General features: G+C 40.6%; 1 protein-coding gene across 6 annotated transcripts in view; it reads right to left on the bottom strand.

Moving 5' to 3' along the window:
• The window catches only part of MAPRE2 (microtubule associated protein RP/EB family member 2), a 99,293-nt gene that overhangs the window by 4,850 nt on the left and 72,959 nt on the right, over nucleotides 1–21,484 (bottom strand). For all 6 annotated transcript variants that reach the window (XM_057365018.1, XM_057365014.1, XM_057365017.1 and 3 more), the window contains 4 exons: nucleotides 20,849–20,994; nucleotides 18,705–18,918; nucleotides 7,584–7,723; nucleotides 3,042–3,200 (listed from right to left, as the gene is read on the bottom strand). In XM_057365018.1, the coding sequence (XP_057221001.1) occupies nucleotides 3,042–3,200; nucleotides 7,584–7,723; nucleotides 18,705–18,918; nucleotides 20,849–20,994 (659 nt within the window). The remainder of the gene's footprint in view (nucleotides 1–3,041; nucleotides 3,201–7,583; nucleotides 7,724–18,704; nucleotides 18,919–20,848; nucleotides 20,995–21,484) is intronic.

Raw genomic sequence — 21,484 nt, 5'->3', positions numbered from 1 at the left:
CAACTACCTCGGGAGTTGTTCTGAGACTTGGGACATGTTTCTCAGTAGGCACAGCTTGTATAAACACATGAAATGGGAACCAYAAGAGTCCAGTTACTTTGGGACTGTGGAATCTCATTGAACAGCATCCCCTAATAAAGAAAGTAGAGTAAGATCTATGTAGAGCATTTATTTCTGACTTGAGCCACATGACCATGGTCATCTCTCTCTCCCACATTGAAAGATGCTCTTTTGACACTTAGATTTATCTGCCTCAAACTATTCAGGTGTGCCTGTAGACTGAAGAGCTAGACTACAAAAACCTGGTGTTGGGGAGGGTGGGGGCCTTTTCCAAAAGTAGCATCAGACACAGYAGCTGCTAGAGCAGAAAGTTACCAAATCAGCTGCATTTCGAGCAATTGCTCTGGGAAACTGAGCAGATCAACTGAGATATCAAACATGAGCAATTCTCCCAACTTCTACATGAACTGCATCACAACAGCCTGTGTAGGAGAGCAGAAGCTTTCCTACATTTCTGCTTTATTCCACTACATGGCTCTGGGTTCCACAATCAGACACAGACCCTCTTCATGTCCATCAGTTCAAAGCTCTCCTAATGTAGAACTACCTGACCAAATGCTTTACACACTGACTGAGGTCTTGAAAAGTAAGGGCCACATCTCCCCAGTACTCAAATGTTAGCTCTTTTAGCACTGTTCTCTGTCAACTTTGGTGTTTTTGATGAAGAAGTAATGAAAATGAGCAATTTGTAATGAAAAATTACAGAGGATTACAGACTGATCAGCCAAATGTTAAATGACATCCCTCTTGCATAAGCAGAAACATAACAATGAGGCATAAACGATGGCAGGGAAAAAAGAGAGGCTCTAAAGACAAGGAACCCAATTGGGATGGACATCTGTGTGCTCTAACTCACTAAAATCAAGACMAAAAAAAAMCCMAAMMAAARRWMWTKRWWSAGTCTTAAAAATTTAGTTCTTATTGAATTAAGCAAAACAGAAGCTTAGGAGGTGACATGATTGAAACTACATCATAAACTGAAATTCTAAGATAAATTATTACCTCATTCTCCATCCCAAGACACAAACCTGTTAAAAATCTCTTCAGTGCAATACTACAATGATCAAATACCTGGAAAACGACTCTTTTAGGGACTAAACGATACTTGCATTCTGAATTATTCGACACACAATTCAGCTCATGGGCTGAGTGGGAAAGCCAAATTGCTGTTACCAAGGTATTAAACTGCAAAATACTGAGAGATAAATAATTTCACTTGGGACAAATTCATTGTAGAGAGAGAAAAAAAMCCCTCAGATCTGAAGGGCAAAGCAGGGCAATAAGAGAGTAAAGTACAATACCAAAAAAACAGGCAGGATCTGAATCAGCACTAAGTCAGTCTTTGGTTTAGTTCTAATGCACTGGGGTCTTTTTTCATCTGCTAAACTGAGATCAAGCCTCCCATCGAAAGATACAAAATTATTGTGTGAGGAATGGCCTCTGTATTCCTGTCGGGAGGAACAGTGCTCTCCTGCTGCAGTGAGTGACACACCCAGTCTCCAACAGCAACCACATTTGAGATGAAGGCACGGCTGTTGTGTGTAGCTCACATGCAGGCACRGATGATGATTTCAAGAGAGAAAGGCTCGGAGGGAAGAAGCGGATAAAACACTGGGAAATGGACTGAAGTAGAACATTCTGTAATGTGTTCTGCCAGCAAGGAAAACTGCAGAAGGAAAAGCAACAAATGCATTCCTTGCTGTGGAATCACTCTGTTATTCAAGCCAACAGACAGACAGATGTGGTAGGGGTAGGGGGAGAAGAAGGATTTTTCTGGTTTTGCTTTATAAATAAATCACTGCTMTTGAATCCAGAAGACATTTTCTCCAACCACTATATACATGTAACACATTTACCCTATTATCACGTGCCTGGCAAATTTGTCTTATTGTTTATCCCTGTGAAAATAATGATTTCCTCCTCCTTTTCCTCTCCAGCACTCGCCYTGCACCGCTGCACAAATCCTTTTTCCCCTGTCACTTCTCATCAGAGCAATGGCACCTGTCAGCATCCTCTTGTGCTCCTCTAACTTTCAAACATTTATCCCCTACTTTAGCCTCCTTTAGGAAAAGTATGTTGAGTTAGTAGTTCATTCAGCACTACTTTTGCTATAAAACTGCAGCAGCTTTCTGGGAGCAGATATAAGACAGGCAATGGTATCACAGCGCTGCCAAGTTGGTGCTTACACACTCCGGAGCCAAAGCCTTCGTCCACTGGAGACTGAAAGGTCAATTGTCAGTACAATCCATACAGGGATTTACTTAACATGAATGGGAGCAGTTCAGCTAAATCTCCACTGAATCATTATCCCTGAATGTCTCTGAGGAATTTARCCAGCACCCTTTGCAGCTTCTTGCTTTGTTCAGTGTCTGCAACATTAAGTCTAAGATGCAATGAGATTCTTGCTTAATCTTGCAGACAATACGCTTCTGAAATTTTGCTAATAGAGGATTATTGGGTTTGCACAAGGAAGAATTTTGCCTATAGCAACAGGATAAAAAATGCTAAAGARCATTATCTTTGTAGATATAATTACGTATTTGGCAAACTGCACCACACATATTCCAACACTGCCACATGGGCCAGGGAAGGTTCACAGCTGCAGACAGTGAACGGCACCTCTGCCAGAATTTCTGTGATTTTCAACACGTTAACGTGAGTAAAAGACTTCATGCGTATAGGGAGAAGAGGAAAAAATGAAACTAAGGCTCAGAACCATATGAAATCAATTTAAAATTGTGTCACAGACCCTCCCCTTTCAGATAAAGCTCAGCAAATCCACAATACAAAACCCACACTGAAGCAGTGAAAAGCAACCAACCTCCTGAATCCTTTTTGCAAGCTAAAAAGTCTGCTTTTGGGGGAGGAGTCACTGGAATCCTAGCTGGCCTAAATATAGGACATGACCCAATCCTATACCAATAAAATTGTATGAAATTAAGCTGTTTTATTGAAATAAAAACCATTAAGCTTTAACTTACGTGTTCATCTGAAGCATAAAGGACTTCCATTAGCCGATTGACAAGGTCATTATTCTCTCCCCCGTGTTCTTGGCAGAGAAGTTCAATCTCCCTTAATTTGCCAAAGTAGAAATCCCTTTCCTTCTCCACGCCTTCAAGTGCAAGTTTTAATGAATGTACCTGCATATAAACCAAGACATGATGAATCAGTTTTGAGGTGCACTGCAGACAAAATAATCATGTACACTWAACATTCTTAAATATGTATTCAATTTTATAGCTTAAAATGAAGTCCACTTTTTCTGCAGTGCTAAATTGAACCTTATCCCATAGAGAACAGTAAATCAGGTTCCCCTATTACTCCTCTTGGATACAAACTTAACCTTGATTGCTAAGGGYCAGTTTTCTCAGCACTTTTTTATACTGAAGCCCAAAGTGGCAGCTTAGGGCTGCCTAAGCCATGACTCCTAATGGGGCGGCCAGCAGTGTCATGTAGTAGTAACTATTGAAACTTTTGGCTCAGTACTTCCTGGATTAATATGTACTTGTACACACTGCATACAGGAAACCTATACTATCGCCTTGCCTAAGAATACACAGAGTTAGAAGAAAAGCTCACAAAGGGAAATAGCCTAGTTAAGAAATTAAAAGGTCCTCTAGTTATAAATGTGATATTGCTGTGCTGGTTTTCCATCTCTCCTGTTTTGCCTGCCCACTTACCACACCATTGCAGACCTGTTTTTCAGCACTGTGGGGCCATGACTGGCTGCACCATGGGCTTTCTGCTCTGACTGATGTGCTGCTTCTACCAACAAACTCCCTCAATTGTCAAGTACCTTCCTCTTTGCAACCTTGTTCACAAGAATCTTCAAACTGCATTGTCAGTCTCAATTTCACCACTAGGACTGCTGCAAATAATTCAYGAGCAATGTAGCTGTTAGTGATTAGGCTCTGTATAAACCACGACAGATGTTGCAATATGTTTTTATACATATATATTTTAAAAGAACAGTTTTGTGGGAGCATAATATATAAGCTTCTGTCTAACAGGGCATACACAATCAGGAYAACATCTAAGTGTCAGAAATTCAGAGGACAGCAGTGTGAAAAACAACAGAAATAATCACAGATGAAGATGTCTACAATAAACATACTGACCCCAATCACATCCAATTACAGCCAAATTAGTATTCACTTTTTAAAGCCTGCAATTATACAAATGATTTTCTAAATAAAACATGCTAAATAAATTAAATCATATCAGACTACATTTCAGTGAACTGATATGATTTAATAGAAAGTTCTGTGTTGCCAGTTCTACTGCAAGCTAATTTATTTCCTGCACTAGTGAAAATACCAGCAGAGTTCAAACAATGCTTTGACAGTCTACTAAATCCTTTCAGTTTGTTTTTCCATGACTGCTGAGCTAGTGATGCCTTTTTCTGACCTTTGATTGCACTCTCAAAGGCACCAAGCAGCAGAACTGACCTGTCACTGGAGCAGGATCTCAGAGCATCTCATTTATGTACTAATTCATTYCTGACCAGTCACCTGAGTGTGACACTCAACTCTTCCACTGACAGTTTGAATCCATGATGAATAAAATGACCAGACACCTCAAAATTAACTATTTATTTTCCATGAAAGTAGGAATAGCAAAATGGAACAAGAGTTCACAATATTCTGGTCTATAGATGAGGACCTCATGCTTAGTATGTGCCTTCTGGAACTGCCACAGCATATTKCTTGAGAGCAATGCCTGCATCTAGCCAGAATAAGAATGTAACTGCTTCCAGATCTCCTGCTCTGTGCTTGCTAGAGYTTGGGAAAACAATGAACTTCAGCTGAAAAATTGGCAGCTAATAGGTGAGACCATCTCCCCYTCTGACCTGTTTCCTGTGAAGACATTCTCCTGTTTTCATTCTATCACATTCACTGTTCAAAGAAACAAAATCATTAAACTATGTACATATGCATRGAGTTAATGAACTCCTGTATGTGGTAAAAATTGTTATAACCAAACCAGATATGCTTTTCTTGAATTACACAGCAACTACCTGTCTGTGCCACGTGAACCCATGATTCTTCAGATACTCTGCACATCTGCATCCTACTTTTTCCTCCCACGAACATGCCATATGGCTGACACTCAAGGAACGGCTCACATCAACTCCCACACYCTGTTCCTAGACTGAAATCACCCCTCTGCAACACATTAATAGGTTCAAAAGCAGCAGTTCTTACAGACTTCTCTGATGGCACTTACTGGTAGCATGAATACTCACAGGGCTGCAGAACCAGGCTGCAGATTAAGCCCAACTGTCAGCAAAAAGCCACGATGGTGCTGTTTTCAGAAACCACACGTGTATCAGCACACAGCTAATAGTTCCTGGGACCATTCTCCATATGTAAAAGTCCCTTCTCTCAATGTAATGGCCCCTGGTTTGTGTTGTCACYTCAGCAGACACTTTTTGGGAGAGTGTTAGTTGGCACAGGCCACAGACAAAACAGGGACCACTTCGTTATTTTAACGCTATGGGTAATCAAGTTCCAGTGCAGAGTGACACTCCTTGGAAGTGTTTAATTTATTGGCACAGTAAATTCATTCAAAGATGATTYTAAGAGAAACTTTAAGATTGTTGGAGCCATTAAACTGGCAAATGTTAGGGATGGCTCACAATTATTGCAAATAGCTCATTAAGATACACTATGGTAAAATATGGAGTATAGACATGCCCACTAATTAAACTTTTCTGCTACAAATTACATGAAGTTCAGATGCTTCAATCTCCCTTGGCTGCTATCCATGAAAAGAATGAAAAAACTATTACAGCCACATARGAACATGATATGCAAGACACAATTCAGCAGTTCTTACTCATAATCACGACAGAAACTGGGTAATGGTRGCTGCTGCCCTCATCTCCACAACCACTGCAGAGTGGTAAAAACCAGACAATTTGGCTCTTCCAGCATGTTCACTCTRGGGGTCAGGAAAACCTGGCTCAGAGCTGCTTGCAGCATAGCTTTCTTGGCTCATGTAATACACCCATGGTTTAYAAGTATCCATTAGTGGGAAATGAGATAGCAAATGCTGTCAGCATTAAAAAAAAAGCCTTCCAGACCATTCTAGTTGGATGATGTCTCTTAAAAACTAGCTATTAAAGAATCAGTTTTTCAAATCCTCAAAATTTCTTCTTCTCTTTGGTGATGGGGGAAATCATCAGTTTTCCTTCAGGGTTATTTGTGTATAAAGCTTAAGGTTTTCACACATGGAACGTGCTAGGAATATGTTAGCAGTGGATGTGATAGTGACTGTCTATTTCAGTAAAGATCAAATATTTTTATGTTGCTCAGATGCCAACCAACTCTTCCTCCTGAAGCAAACACATTCTGACTTCTGAGTACAAATGTCACGGTTAAAGTTGCATTAAGCTGACGTTTGAACTCCACTCAACATTGATTAAAAAAAAAGATTCCAGGAAAAATACACGCATCCATTCCTTGTGCAACCTTTAAAAACTTTTCTGTTACAGCAACAATCTAGAGCCCCTTTGGAAGGCTGGTGGACCCTGTTGTGCTCTCTGGTATTCCTGAATCTGCAGCATGCTGTGTTTGTGGCTATCCATCCACCACCTTTCAGTGTATAACTGATCAAGAATTTSCAAACAGTGCCTCAGCAAACTGAAATTCTTGCTGTTTGGGTCAATGAAAGTCTGAAACTGAAATGCCCTTAATTTGTGGAAAATTATACTTGATCCAGAATAATGACTGCTTCCTTAATGCAGCTGCCAGGCAGCTCAGACTCTAAAATATGAGTTTTTTCCTTTCCATCTTCCCTCATCAAGGACAAATACAGGGATCATTTATAACAGTGGCATTTACACCATTCTGACAGCACAGTCTTAAACCAGATGCAGGTATTTATTGTTGTCCAGTGCCGACACTCTTGCATGTCCAGAAATGAGAGAATGATGTAAATCTCCAGAGCACAAGGAAAAACAAAGCCCTTACATTCCAAACATTACAGAAATTCCAAACCTTTTAAATTATATCGCAGAACATTATTTATAACATAACTAAGTATTCTCAGAGAGGTAGATCACATTTTAAAATATATTTCCATCCAGAAAGCAGAGTACAATGCCCCTGTCTCAATGTAGCTGCATATCTCTTAACACCTTGGCTTGTTTTCTCCACAATGGCACATTAAATTATTTATTTAAAATTTGTAGTACACAAGACCAAAGATGCTATTTGGATTTTTCCCATCCAAGTGAAATAAAAGCTATATTCCAACGTCTAATAAAATTATCATACTTCAGTAAGACCTACCCATCACTCCTAAGATCATAATTTAAAAATACTGGTGAACGCCAGTCATCTCTGCCAGACGTTATTTTTTTACAATAAATATCTTCATTTTTTTTCTTTMCAGCTCAGGTATTTCCACTTTTGTCCCTTTGTAATTCTCGAAAGCATCATTCATCAGAACACAATATTAGATTTCATGCCTGCCTGTGACAATGAATGCATCTACTTTTGTGCCTAAAGCAAATTTACCTGTTCACTGAGCTGTATGACTTGAGTTTCCAAATCTTTATCTGATTTGGATGCCGAGCTGCTTGGTGCAGCTTTTTTTGCTGAAGATGGGCGAGAAGGTGTTGATCCTGGTTTAGAAGCTGGGCTGGATTTAGCAGCACCTGAAAAACACAATAAATAAATAAATAAATAAATAAATGAGATTGATCATAATAAATGAATTCCTATTAATCTGGTACTGAAACACAAGTATTGATTTTACAGCCATCCATCCTCTTCACATACTTCAATGTGACAGTAGAGGAAGTTCCACTGCTGTTACGCCTTGGGAAAGGAAAAACCACATTTCCTACCAATCTGTGTTTGCCACTGAGAGTGGGACACTCTAAAACCAAAATAAATAACATCAAACCAAGAACATAAAGTTCYTTTAGATCTGAGCAGCTTTCACCATAAAAAAAAATAAAATAAAAGAGCATTCTCCCAGCCTATTATTTAGCATACACAGCTATCCTCAATTTCCCTGGAGGAAAACAGAGCTGAAATAAACTCAGTTAAACTGCCTCTGCTTTTCTCATTTTCAAATGTAAACCACCTCAGAGACAAGGACACTGAAATTCAGACAGAGCACAATTAAACCCATTGGTGAACTTACAGCTGGCCACAGTGATCAGAAGATGTGTTTTGATCTCCTTAGGTTTTCCTATCTCTTTTTAATTACTTTGCACTGCAAATCTGCCAAAACACAGAGCAACATCTTTGCCAGCAAAAATGGCAAGTAATGAGTGTGTACAGAAACTCCTTCCACAGTGACTCGGCACATTGTCCTCMAAGCAGAGGAACAGTTGTGTGAAAGGGTTTGCAGAGCCCTCACAGAAAACCTCCCATGCCTTGCTCTGCTTCTCCATCTTCCAGCTCTCAATGCTGGCTGTTTTTCCCTTGTGCTCAGCCTGGGCAGGAGTGCCTGGCTCACAGCTCTCCCCCTGCCCCAGCTCCCCCAAGCACTGCATCCTGATTCGGCTTTTCCCTTATTCTCTCCAACAAGGAATGAATTTGAGATGCCCTAGACAGACATCTGATGAAGAAACTGGTTTGGTTAGGAAGGCAAAACAGAAACCCAGCCTCTCTCTGGCCTATTTGATTTGATTTATTAAGCAGGCACGTGAAGCAGAGGTCCTTCTTGGCAGCACTCATGTTCAGCACTGTTTCCCACAAAAAGCAAAGCACAGTTGTCCAAAAGTGCTGACAGGCTCCATGACATCCTCCACYATCAAATGCTGTCGGCTCTGAAGCCTGGGCCACACAGGAGACAGCCCTAATCCTGCAGGCACCCACTCCCAGCTGAGCTCTGAACTTGCAGTTCACCAATTCCAGAGGGATTTTGCCCTGGTTTTCTCAGCAGCCACCTTCCACCTCACACACCTCACCAGCTGCTCCTCCCACAGGATTACTTGATATATGGCACACTACAAATTGTTCTAAGTTGTCATTTCCACAATGTACCCCTAATGTCAGAGAATGCTTTAATAAAGCAATTCACTGTAAAACCAATGTATTAAAAAAAGCCATTGCAAGGAGGCTGGGAGAGGGAGAGACAGCTTGTGGGGCTGTCCATATGACCAGAGTCTCACTGACCTAGAACTGTGACAGTGGTTCATTGGAGGAGCTGGAAAGTGATAGGAAAGGAAAGCAGCAATGGGTTATTTAATCAAGCTTAAGCTTTCCTGATTTAGTCACAGGCCTCYCTCTGYAGCGACCATCTCCTCCCGCCCCTAYGGATAACTCTGCATTAACTGGGTCACCTAATGCCAASAGAACACAAACAAACAACTTGATAATTCAGTTAGCACGTGTCAACATTTCTGTGCAACATGGCCATCCTCCTTTTCTATGCTCTTTAATATAAGAGAGATAAGAAAAAAAAAAAAAAAAAGCATACTGGTGGGGGAGGGTTGTGATTTTGTTGTGGTTTTTTTTTTTTGTTTTTGTTTTTGTTTTGAGTTTATTTCTTTTAGAAACTAGTGAGTCCAATAGCTTCCACATCTAATTGCATACACRAACTCTACCAGATTTCAGATATAGTACACAGGCTTGCTAAATTTGGGGGAATTCGGTGTTGTGAAATTAAATTTTTTTTTAACATCATACTTAGATCAGCAAAGAATAAATCATACATGGAAAAATATAAAAAATGCTAAGATCTTTTTTTGATGTTATTTTTCTTTATGAAATTGCCTAAACTTTAGCTCTCTGCCTTCAATGCTTCCTAGGTTCAGCCCATATTCTAACTAAAAATCAGCTGTTCAGAGCAGGATTGCTAAAATGTTCTCAAAGCCAGGAAAATGATTTTCATTTGGATTAGCAGATAAACTGAAGAAAAGTAGTGTCCAAATATGTAAGAAGAACACACATATGAGATAAAATCACTTTGACTCTAGCATTCTAGTTGGGKCTCAAGTTATTTAATGACCAAAGCATCAACATCTACTTCTTACTGTACTCTACAAGGACAAGATGCAGGTTCAGGGTATCAGCTGAAAACCAAATGCTTTAAAGCCGGCATAAAGAGAGTGAAGGAAAGAGCAGGCACAAACATTTGATCCCCAGGTATTCTCTCTAATTTGCAGCTGAGGTGCCCTCCCAGAGCATGCTGAGCAAACCCGATCCCCAGTGCCCGCAGCACTGATACACAGCATTAYATTCTGCCCTCCTTTGAAAATAACAAAGCCTTTTGAATTTCTACAGCAAAGTGCTACTAAGCTTTAGAAAGTCCAGATAAATCAAAAGAAATCGACCTTTGCTCCACTGCTCAGGATCAGCTCTTAAATGAACACGATATTCCAATTTCAGTAACACAGATAAAAACCAGCTAACTAGTTACTAGAAGGTATCAGCGACAGCTGGATAGAACTTAATTGCAACAGAGAATGCTTAGGGATTTCTAATCTAAAATTTCCTGCAGGAAATAAAAAGGCTTTACTGCACATTTATTCTGAGGCATCAGTCTTATAATCAGCTCAGAGGTAAGCCTCCATTCTAGCAGAAGCTTAATTTCATAAAATAATTAAAGGATGCTGGTTGGTARAGTAATGCAAAGTCCTTGAAACAGGCAGATATCTAAACAGAGACGAAAGATCTTGATAGACTTAATGACTTGGTGTTGAGCAATGGTTTTGCAGTCAATTAGTGCAATAGTGGAATAACTCCTAATGCACTGCTCAGAGGGACTATATAATCCGGCAGTTTAATGTTTTTCCAACATCATATCTTCCATGAGAATATTTACATATAACTCATTAACATATTCTGACAAAGCAAAAAAATGTTATACAAATATTTTAGGTAAAAAGTATCCAATAATCCTCTCTTTTACCTGAGCAGTGAGAGGATTATATAATAATCAGCACCATAACTGTTTACCATTATTAATTCCTCCACAAGCTTACTGCTGATGTTCAAAAAGAAATGCACRGCCCTTCKCTGGAAAGGAACAAACCCATGTCCYAGAACATGCTGCCAGCCACCAGACTGGAAAGCACCATGGCAAAAAAGGATTTGGGAATCCTGGTGGAYACTGAGCTGAGAATGAGCCAGCAAAGCAAGGAAGGCCAGCAGCCTCCAGTGCTGCCTTGGGAAGAGCATCACCAGCAGGATGAAGGAGGTGATTGTCCCCCTCTAGCCAGCACTGGTGGGGCACATTACGAGTCTCGGGTCAGTTCAGGGCTCCCCAGTACAGGACAGACATGGATGAACTGGAAAGAGTCAWACAAAGGGCCACAAAGATGATTAAGGGAATGGAGCACTTCATGTAAGAGTAAAATTAGAAAGCTGGAACTGTCCAGCCTGGAGAAGAGAGGGGGATCTTATCTRCACCTGAGGAGAGGGTGCAAAGAAGAGGGAAAACGAGCCCTTTCACTGGACCCCAAAGGATGGGAGGCAATGGGAACAGAATGAAACATGAGAAAGGCCTCACAAACCTAAGAAAAATATTAAACCCTTCCTCACTGTGATGGTTATTAAATACTGAATAAACTGTCCAGAGAGGCTGAGGGGTTTCCARCCTTGGRAGATACTCAAAATGTAACTGGATATGGTCTGGGGCAAGTAGCTCAAGGTGACCCTGCTTTYAGCAGAGCAGCTCGACTGGATGATCTCAGAGGTGTCTTCCCACCTCCACTGCTCTGTGAGAACTTTTGTGACAGCATGCTTTGATTTCAGGTTAATGCAGGGTTCCATCAGAATTTTTTTGTAAACAGTATCRCAGCTGCTTCAATTAGCACCTGGATAACTTTTTGTACCTGCCCATGTAACACCAGCAGAGATGAGAAAAGTAAATTCACAGCTGAAAGACAAATTATTCTGTTCTTGTTCTGAATTAAGTTAAGATGAGCCAGCTTTGAAATGCATTAGAGGTTTCCATCTGTGGTACTCCAGCAACAATTACTAGTCAGTCCACCATAATTAAATGTATCCCACGCAATTTCAGCTTCATAGTTCTTTCTGCTAAACACGTAAGTTCTACAAACAGATGTAAACTTCTGCAATGTAAAACAGTGGATGCTGGCACTGTGCAGGTTTGGGTACAAAAAAGCTAGGCTGCAAATTCCAGCTCTCTTTACATCACAGGCACAGTCTTGCAGACAAGAGACCTACTTAATGTTCAGGGAGAATTCTTCCTTGAAGCTATATGAGTAATTAGTATGCTGTTAAATATTTATGCAAAATATCAAGAAAACATGTGCATGAATACAGTGTGGACGTGCACRAGGAGAGCGTGGAGAGCAATGGAAGCCCTGAGCAAGCACAAGACTTGGCTGAGCACACACAACCACTGCTTCAGCRGAATTTGGGAATCACTTTCAGTCTATTTTGGTCAAATTAAAGGATTTCATAAAATGAATATTCCTGACTCATGCCACAGGAGAAAAACCAAACCCAACAAGAGGCCACAATAATTTCTGCACAAGCTAAAGAAAAACTCTCCACCCGCTTAAACCAAGTGAGTGAGAACAGCAGATTAATCAATGTTCACAAACTCTTATTGTTGCAAGGACACAAGAAACTGCTCAATTTAGGGATGCTTAAGGAATAAGGAATGAGAAATGATGMTTAATGGGAATTAAATGACCTCAGACAAAATCTGACTTGACTTTCAGAATGCCAACACGCTGCAGTGATGCCATCCTAATTATTTTGCGGTACTACCTTCCCCTAGCAGACAGAGCCTTCTCTCCCCTCAGCTCCCCAAACCTCCACTGCTGCTGGTCCAGCACAGCCTGGTGAGCTCCACATGCATCCTCCCTGCCAGACAGCTGGCAAACAGAAGTGTGTACAAGCACTTGAAACTTTCACAATTTCAACAGAGCTGTCCAAGTAAGAACATCCAGTGGAGTCTACTTGTCAAATGAAAATGTTTTATTGATGGCATATCTCCCTCAGTTTGTCTTTAATACAAAATTTGATAGAAGGGAACTAGAAAAAAAAAAACAAACAACCTTTTTCCCATCACAAATCATGGGGAAACTTCACTCTAGATTTAAAAGAATCAGTATTTATTTATTATTTAAAATAATCAACAACTACTACTTGTTCTCAGCTGAAACCTCTATTTGCTCTGGAAGCATCTTTAAGTATGCAAAAATTTATCTTCAGTGGATGAAACCATTCCACACAGGCTTAACAGAAGAATACAACTTAAAATTTCAAGTGCTCTTAAAAACTTGCTTTTTCTAAAATCTCACTGTTTGCTTTGCTATAAGGAGAAATCAGTCTCAGAAGGAAAATCTGTAAAGAAACGCATATTGAATAATGAAAGATTGTGCAAATATTTGAACAGCAAAGACACTCAAACTACACCCACAGAACATTGAAAATTACGATAGCCATTTTCAATAATACTTTTCCAAACACAATCATCTCCCTTGAAAAAAGGGCCTGGCTCCTGCGCTGCAAGCAGTGTTGCCTCCTGGTCTAAATTCTCGAGCTCAGTGGGTTTAAAATTTAAATGTTCCTGATGCTGGCAGGGGAGATGTGTCTGTATTACAGCTGAGCCTCTTCACCTCCCAGGCCGGCACTGTCACTGCACATGCTGTTCCCATCGGTTAGTACAATTCCTTGGCCTTGTATGAACTAGGGATGAAAACACTCTCAGTTTGTCACCCTGCAGCTCTTCCCACCTCCAGCTCTGCCACGYTGTCCCAGAGCACTGCACCACTGTGAGCAGAGATTGCCATTGCCAACACCTATTGCCAGCCACCAGGGGAAAATGTACCAAGTCTTGGTGGAAAGCAAAAAAAAGCATTAGGAGTTCTCTAGACTCCCAGGAGTCCTAATGGTATCACTAGCTGCTAAAATAAAGACTGGTTTTGCTGGGTATTTTTATCCCWCAAAATTAATTTACAGCACATCTGCCACAGCAGGACACACCATTTCCCTACAGAAAATCACTATTTTTCTTGTGCAATTGGCTTTTCGATGGCACATTATATGTAATGCATTCATGCACAAACAGTTCATTCTGCCCTGGTTATTTTCCCTGTCATAGCGTGAGTATTTTTAGCCCTCATGTGATCCTCCAGTATTTTCCAGCTCTGCTTTAGTCATCCTGCTCTCACTGAATATTTAAAACTAAAAAAATAAATCTAACAGCCTTCAGATCTAAGAACTTCTCACATTTTTAGCTTACATGTAAATAATTAATTCTATTAAGCTGTCTTTTAGCCGTGTATTTTTGGCACCCCACACCCATACACCAAAGAGTGCTCCATGGAGATTTGCTGTGACATACAGCAATACTTACATAAGACACTAATCTAAAATCCTGACAACCTGATCGCTATTTTCAATTTTGATCAGATGAAGCCTTTTCCGCTATTTCCCGCAGGGAGCATTAGAACTGGCACAAACAACAGTGYCCTAATATTTTAATCCTGTACCACAATTTTGACTCCACGTCTGTAGGCTGTTTACCACTGCATTAGAGAAGAGCGGAGGCTGCAGCAGATCGAAAGTCGGCTCAGGGCTGGCAGATGGCCTCAGATCTAAAAGCAGCTGTGGTGCTGCTGGCACAGAACCTGCAGCGGTGGTCTGTGCTGCTGGCTCCGCTCCATGAAGGAGGAGAAGACCCTCATTCACCCACCAGGGAGCTGCATTCGCCTGGTGAATCCTTGCTGCTCCTTCTGTTTCTAGAGGCAAACTGTTGCACGTTCCCAAACCCATCCACCCACGGGAGCACCGTCAGCTCGGCCACAGATTGGCTCTGTCCCTGCTGGAAGGGACAAGGCAACGTGAGGGTGGCACAGCAGATTAGTTGTAGGGACCTATTTATGCTTCCATTTCCGAGCTGCATTATCCTTGACCTGCGCTGACTCCCCAGTAGGATCAATCTTTGCAACAGGAACAACTATGGCTGCTGGTCTGCTCATTGATTTACACAAAACACGGTGCATTTTTAGATTTGTTGAGTTTTGGGTGGTTTTAAAAGTGTTGGTCTTTTTTATATTTTTCCAAATAAAATAAAGACCACACTCTTCCTTTATGGAGATACAAGTTAATATCCATTTACAGGTACAGGTATAGCTACCTGATACCATGGATCTTGTCAAGCTTTACTGTCTGATCAAAATATCAAAAATAATTTAAACTCATGCCAGCACCTTTTTGGGTGAGTTTTCAGTGCAGTCTTTAGRAATCTGACCACTTTTTATATCAAGGACATATATTTTATCTATCTCTGAAAGTACATCGTTAGAAGAGTGTTATAAAGCAGTTATGAATAGTTAACAAGCATATCCTAAATCACTCAAACCCAAAGCTCTGTCAAAGCACACTGGAAGAGTTATTCCACGGAGCAACAGAAATTACCTGAAATGCACATGAAACTTGTAGTAGCTAAAGTAAATTATTCCTTTACAAATACATATATCTGATCAATTTACAATAGGCATATTTTAAAGTTTACCAAACCCCCAAATATGAATGAGTACCCATATATCTGGTTTCTCCTGACACCAAACAATAGAGGCATACATTTAGGTATGTCCACTGCATGCTGTTTAAAAACTTGGGGATTATGCWGAAAGATCTTCTGGGTTCTTTGTTGTTTCTCACTGTTGCTTGCTTTTGTTTTGTTAATGAACTGACAAGGCTCTGCTAAAACTTCAAAGCTCCAGTGTTAATGTAGCGCAAATCACACAAATTAATAATGGCACCAAGCTGTGTGGCACGCTGGAGGGAAGGGATGCCATCCCGAGGGACCTTGACTGGCCTGAGAGGTGGGTCTGTGAAAACCTCACAAAGGTTTTCAAACCAACACGGCCAARTGCAAGGTCCTGTACCTGGGTCAGGGCAAACCCAGCCACAAATACAGGCTGGGTGGAGAATGGATTGAGAGCAGCTCTGAGAAGGACTTGGGGGTGTTGGCTGATGAGAAGCTCAGCACGACCCAGCAATGTGCACTGCAGCCCAGCAGGGTAGCCATACCCTGGGCTGTAAATCATGGTTCCTACAGCAGCTGTCATGGATACTCCTTCACTTACAGCCAAGTGTGCATGTGCACAGCACAGAGGTACAGAAGCACATCCTTCATGGCCATTTCCCAGCTTCCCCAAACCTGCTGCTGCATCGTCCCAATTTATTCCCAAACAGCAAGAGATGAGGCACCCAYAAGCCTGCAGATGCATACAGAACTCCTTCCAGAGCATCATCCCATTTCTTCCAACATGCAGGTTCTGTGATGCGGTGAGGTGAGGCACAAAGGTACATCAGTGCCACGGCATTGTGCTCACCCAGAATTCAATAGACTCAAGAAATGACTGACACCTAACTGAATTAGTTCTGCTCCGAAACACAAGCTGCAAAAAAAGCTAGARCTCTCATTTCACCCAGCATCATGTAATGTCCATACCCCACCATCCTCAGCTCAAATAAAGCTAGCATCCTGCCTGCCATACTTCTGGAAAACATTTAAGTTAATAATGAAGGAAGTTTTCCATGAAAAAGCTGAGTCTCACAGCCACAGTATCTTATCAAAACTCATCACACTATCTCAGTTGTCCAATTCCACACAAAGGCTGGGAAGGCACAGGACAAGCTCTTCATACAACCAAGCAACACAACATAACATCACTGCATTATCCTCCGTATCAGCTGGCTGGTTCCACTCCAGTAGCTATTCAATTTCTGTAGGATTGTCACCTTCACAGYTTTAATTTGGATGACATATTTGTGACTTTGGTAAAAACAGACCATCTGTAAGAAGAATTAACAAGCACGGTAAAGTCTGTGTTTAATAAAAGTGTCTTTTCCAATTTCTGAATTGAACAACGTCTTGACATTAACACTTGGGTTTTCTGTTTCCAAAGGCARTGCAAGACATCACGTGGGAAACTGGAGCATGCCAGGCCCTAAATTCAGAAGTTCAGGCACAAGGCAGTGCAAAACAAAGATGTAAACAAGTTTTAGAAGCCCAGAGTAGCACTGGCCTGCTATTAGGTGCCCCATTTCCTGGAAGCACTAATGAGCTGAAGGCAGCCAGCCAAGTATGCCCCACTTTGACGTCAGAAGTGATCAGAACAGAACACTGAAATCTGGGTATGATTCCAGAGCATAAGGCAGCCTAAAAGTGAGGGTGCTTCACACCTGCCCCTTTCCTTTGCCAGCACTAGTGCACATCTGAGCCCATGAGAGGACAGGACACAGGTTTAAAATCAACTAAATAATAACCCTCAACTGAGGAATGGGTTTGCATAAACCCAGGACAAACCAATAAAGGAATTAAGTGTGTGTGCATGTGCATTTCTGCATGCACAAACCTGTGTGCATACAATCAATCCCAGCGACACCTTTTTAGTGATTTTTTTTTTTCTTAAATGTTAGCTGCTCTCCTCTTCATTTAATTCWCAGTTAACAAAAATGGCATCTGTTTAGTGACTAGCCATGCCCAAATCACACAAACACCAAAGATCAGGCTTAGTCCTTTGGCCTGTTCCAGAAACACTGTTGTRGTTTAACCCCAGCAGGCAGCTGAGCCCCCACAGCTGCTCTCTCACTGTCCCCTGCAGCGAGATGGGGGAGAAACTYATAMGSAAAAACTRARAAAATTMATGGGTTGAGATAAAGACAGTTTAATAGGTAAAACAAAAGCCACACAAACAATTYATTCACCACTTCTCATGAGCAGGCAGGAATCAACCCATCTCCAGGAAAGCCAGATTCCATCACCCTTAATGATGATTTGGCAAGACAAATGCTCTAACCCTGAACATCCCTCCCCACCCTTCTCTTTCTTCCCCCAGKTTTTCTTGCTGAGCACGATGCCATGTGGTATGGATTATCTGTTCAGCCTATTGGGGTCAGCTGTCCTGGCTGTGTCCCCTCCACATTTCTTGGGCACCCCCTGCTTGCTGGCAAGGCAATTTGAGAAACTGAAAAGGCCTTAACTGTGTAAGCACTGATCTGCAGTAATTTAAACGTCCATGTCTTATCAACACTTTTTTTTAAACCCAAAATTTAGCACCATACAAACTCCYCTGAAGTGTTCTCTCTATCCTAGCACAACCCAGTGTAAACACAAAACAAAAAATAACAAGACTGAGGTAATTTTGACAAAGAGGAATAGCTGARGGTTGTTCAGTTGGGAGGATTGGCATACCCAAACAATAAGCACACATAAACCAAAAAATAAATAWTTTTTTTTCCTTCTGATCAGCCCTTAAGATTTGGAAACATTTTACTCAGCAAAAAAATTATAAAATAAATCAGCCTGTGTGAGCATTTTCATTCAAAGATGGAGGTGTGAAAGTGGAACACACTCCATTTAATGTTCTTGAATACACTTGCACACACCACATTCAACAACAAGATGGTCAAATGCCTTTGTCTCCATCATCAGACATTACCAGAGTCCACATCATTTACACAGAGGGGTCCAGAGGAGGAGACATCATGCTCAGTAGGGCTGGCCCAAACYAGAGCACACAAGAAGTTAATTTTCTGCCATCTCAAGATGCAAAGCCTATGACAAGGTAAAAAGAACAGCCCAACCACACAAGGAAATAATTTTAAACTAGYATTTATGTAAAGTGGATCACAGTTTATAATTGTCTCCAGAGACAGAAATTGAATTTTTAAGATGCAAAATACCTGCAGTTGGAGAGTTTGCGTGGTGAGACTTTTTGGGCAGGTTAAAGATCTGTTCACCGGGATCTGGAGGAGGAAGAGCRTCTTGGCCTTGTCGAGCTTCCACAGGATCATACTCCTTCCCATCATAGTTAGCATCAAAGAACTTCTTAAACCACTGAATGAAATCTAAATTGTCYTGGAAGCGCCCTTTGACCAGTTTTTCCACAGGAATTACCTAAAAGGTAGATATTAATAATATTATGCCACTGCCATTTTTAAATATAAAAATTACATACGCACACTTAGTTGAAAAAACTTTAGTAACTGCATCAAAAAATAATCCTCTGCCATTTTTGTGTTCCTAAAAGAAAGGGTTGATTTTTTTAAGAGCAAATGCTCTTAAAAAATGTAAACAAAATAAAACCCAATGAGAGCCAGCCCCTGAAGCAGCGATACAGCAGGTGTATGTAAGCCTTTATAGCTGCTGTTCCACAGAGGTAGTCCCTTCCAATTGCAGTGACATCCATGATGAATGACACTGTTCTGGGAGCAACAGCATATTCAGCCAGCCAGGGATTTCTGCTTTTAATGGACRTGGTGRAGTTARAGATATTACTAACAAGCAATTCTTYAAAACTCCAGACAGAAGTTTCTTGCTCTCYGTCCTACTATTCTGCAAAACCCAGCAGCTYTTCCAACACATGCTAAAGTTCAAACCAACCTACATTTTGGTAGCACATGGTCATCACATGAACCAACCCTGAGGTTTTAACCTTGTAATTTTTTTCTGTTCCACATATAGCTGTACATAGAACAGTTCGTGGACATGCAGAATTATAAAGTTCTAGTAAAACAAAGGAAAGGCTATGATGATRTTTCCATATCTTGGAAATATTTTTGCAGACATGAAACTTCCAAAAGGTGCCTTCAGACCAATATTACAGCACTCAAGATTCCTAAACACTGTGGGCAGACAGGGACTGCAAGTGCAGAAGAGCTGCCCAGCTTTGCTTAATTCATGCAGCTGATTAAAGAGCAAAGTTAGGGGGACCTTAATGCCCCTTGAATGCATAGAATTTTCAGCTGGAAAAGGGAACCTAAACCACTACAATTTTCATTTCTTTTTCAAGATTAAGCCAACTGTACAGCATTTTATAAAACTATGATGCTTCTACAAGAATTAACATGGCATTTTCAATGACTTTTCAGGTTGTTTCATTTGTGTTTAAACGTCACATGGAAAATGTATGGTAAATTTTTTCTCTACAGGAAAATTGACAATGTTCACTGCATTAGTCTTTTCAATGTTTCACTAGCAAATCACACTGTAAATACAAGTATCCATAACATTTCATGAAAAAATGAGGGTTTTCCAGTGCTTCATAGCAATCTTAGGGAACTCTATGATGACTCTTTAAATTTCACAATATGACAACACTAAAGGCCGGGCCAGAATCTTAAAAGAATATGCAAGTAAAATTATAAGCATGACAACATAACTCCCATTATCCATTTTTACCAACACAGTCATTCATATTGGCAAGTCTGTCAAACTCTGACATTCAAGCATAACCAAATACCTTATGGCTGAACAAGAATTGTCCCAGAGACTTCCATTCTTAACTTTACAGGATCACATATGCTGCCCAATCTATTAAATCACTTGGTAAATTATTCCAGCTTTTGAATAATTTAAATTCYGTAAACACTGCTTTGGACAAAAAACATGGAATACTTATAACAGCATATTTTTAAGTTGTTTTGTTGGAAATTCYGGTCACCAATAATTTTACTTTATCTAAAAATTAAGATTCACAGATGACAAGGAATTTCCAACACATGGTGTTTTATCAGAGGGTCTCTGATATTAATACATAATAAGTTAGATGGCACAATTCCTCAGCAGACATTTGGACTCAATTTTCAGTTTGTATCTAAATGGAGCCAAGTGCCAAATTTCTTTCTTCATGCCCAAATACCCTTTTCAGATGCTGAAAGGTCAAGAACATCTTCATGCGCTATTTGCAATTCCAGTTCTCCATCCAAAAGTTGAAAAAGTGGATTTTCAAGTACTTTGAAGTTTGCTTCCTCTATTTATTAATTTCACACAGTTTATACAACTTTTGAAACATGCAGTGATCAAAATACAAATAGAGAATTCCTACCTTATCCACATTCATCCTTTTAAATGATGCCTGCAGAAGTTTGAAGTTGTGAATGTACTCATGCTCCAGCTTTGCTTGAAACTTTACTTTCTTCAAGCTGATGCACCCTGGGAACAACATGTCCATGAACTGGCAGTAAGCTGCTCCTACAACAAGAGAATGCATTGACGTTAATCCAGATGCACCCAGCTAAGACCAAATGGTGTTTAATGTCATTAGCAGAAAGCATGAGCAGAAAGCAACAGTGCTGAATAAGTCCCTGCTGTAATTCAGCCTAACACTCTGCACCCAAGACCGGCTTATCTAATGTGCATTGAGCAGTGACAGCTCCCCTGGTTTCTCCCCACTCCATCTGGATGCAGCATGCACTGCTGGGCAGCATCTGAGGAATCACCACGACTAATGCAAAGGGAGATGGATGTTCTTAGAGTCCCTATTCACAGTAGGACTGTCCATACAGGGAGAAGATAACAGTGAAATTGAAAATCTCTTAGTAAGCCTCCTTGATCCCCACAGTTYCCTGAATTTCAACAAGTCAGGATCATCTTTCTTCTGGCCCTTGTAGCCAAATTCCAAGCAACTCCAAGGCAGTCATTTAAGATTATATCAAACCATGATTTAAAAAAATAATTAATT

Source organism: Malurus melanocephalus, unplaced genomic scaffold (genome assembly GCF_030028575.1).
Source record: "Malurus melanocephalus ecotype Western Australia unplaced genomic scaffold, MMel_1.1 scaffold_46, whole genome shotgun sequence".
In the NCBI taxonomy this organism is placed as follows: domain Eukaryota; kingdom Metazoa; phylum Chordata; class Aves; order Passeriformes; family Maluridae; genus Malurus; species Malurus melanocephalus.
This window is presented reverse-complemented; position numbering and strand designations above follow the sequence as displayed.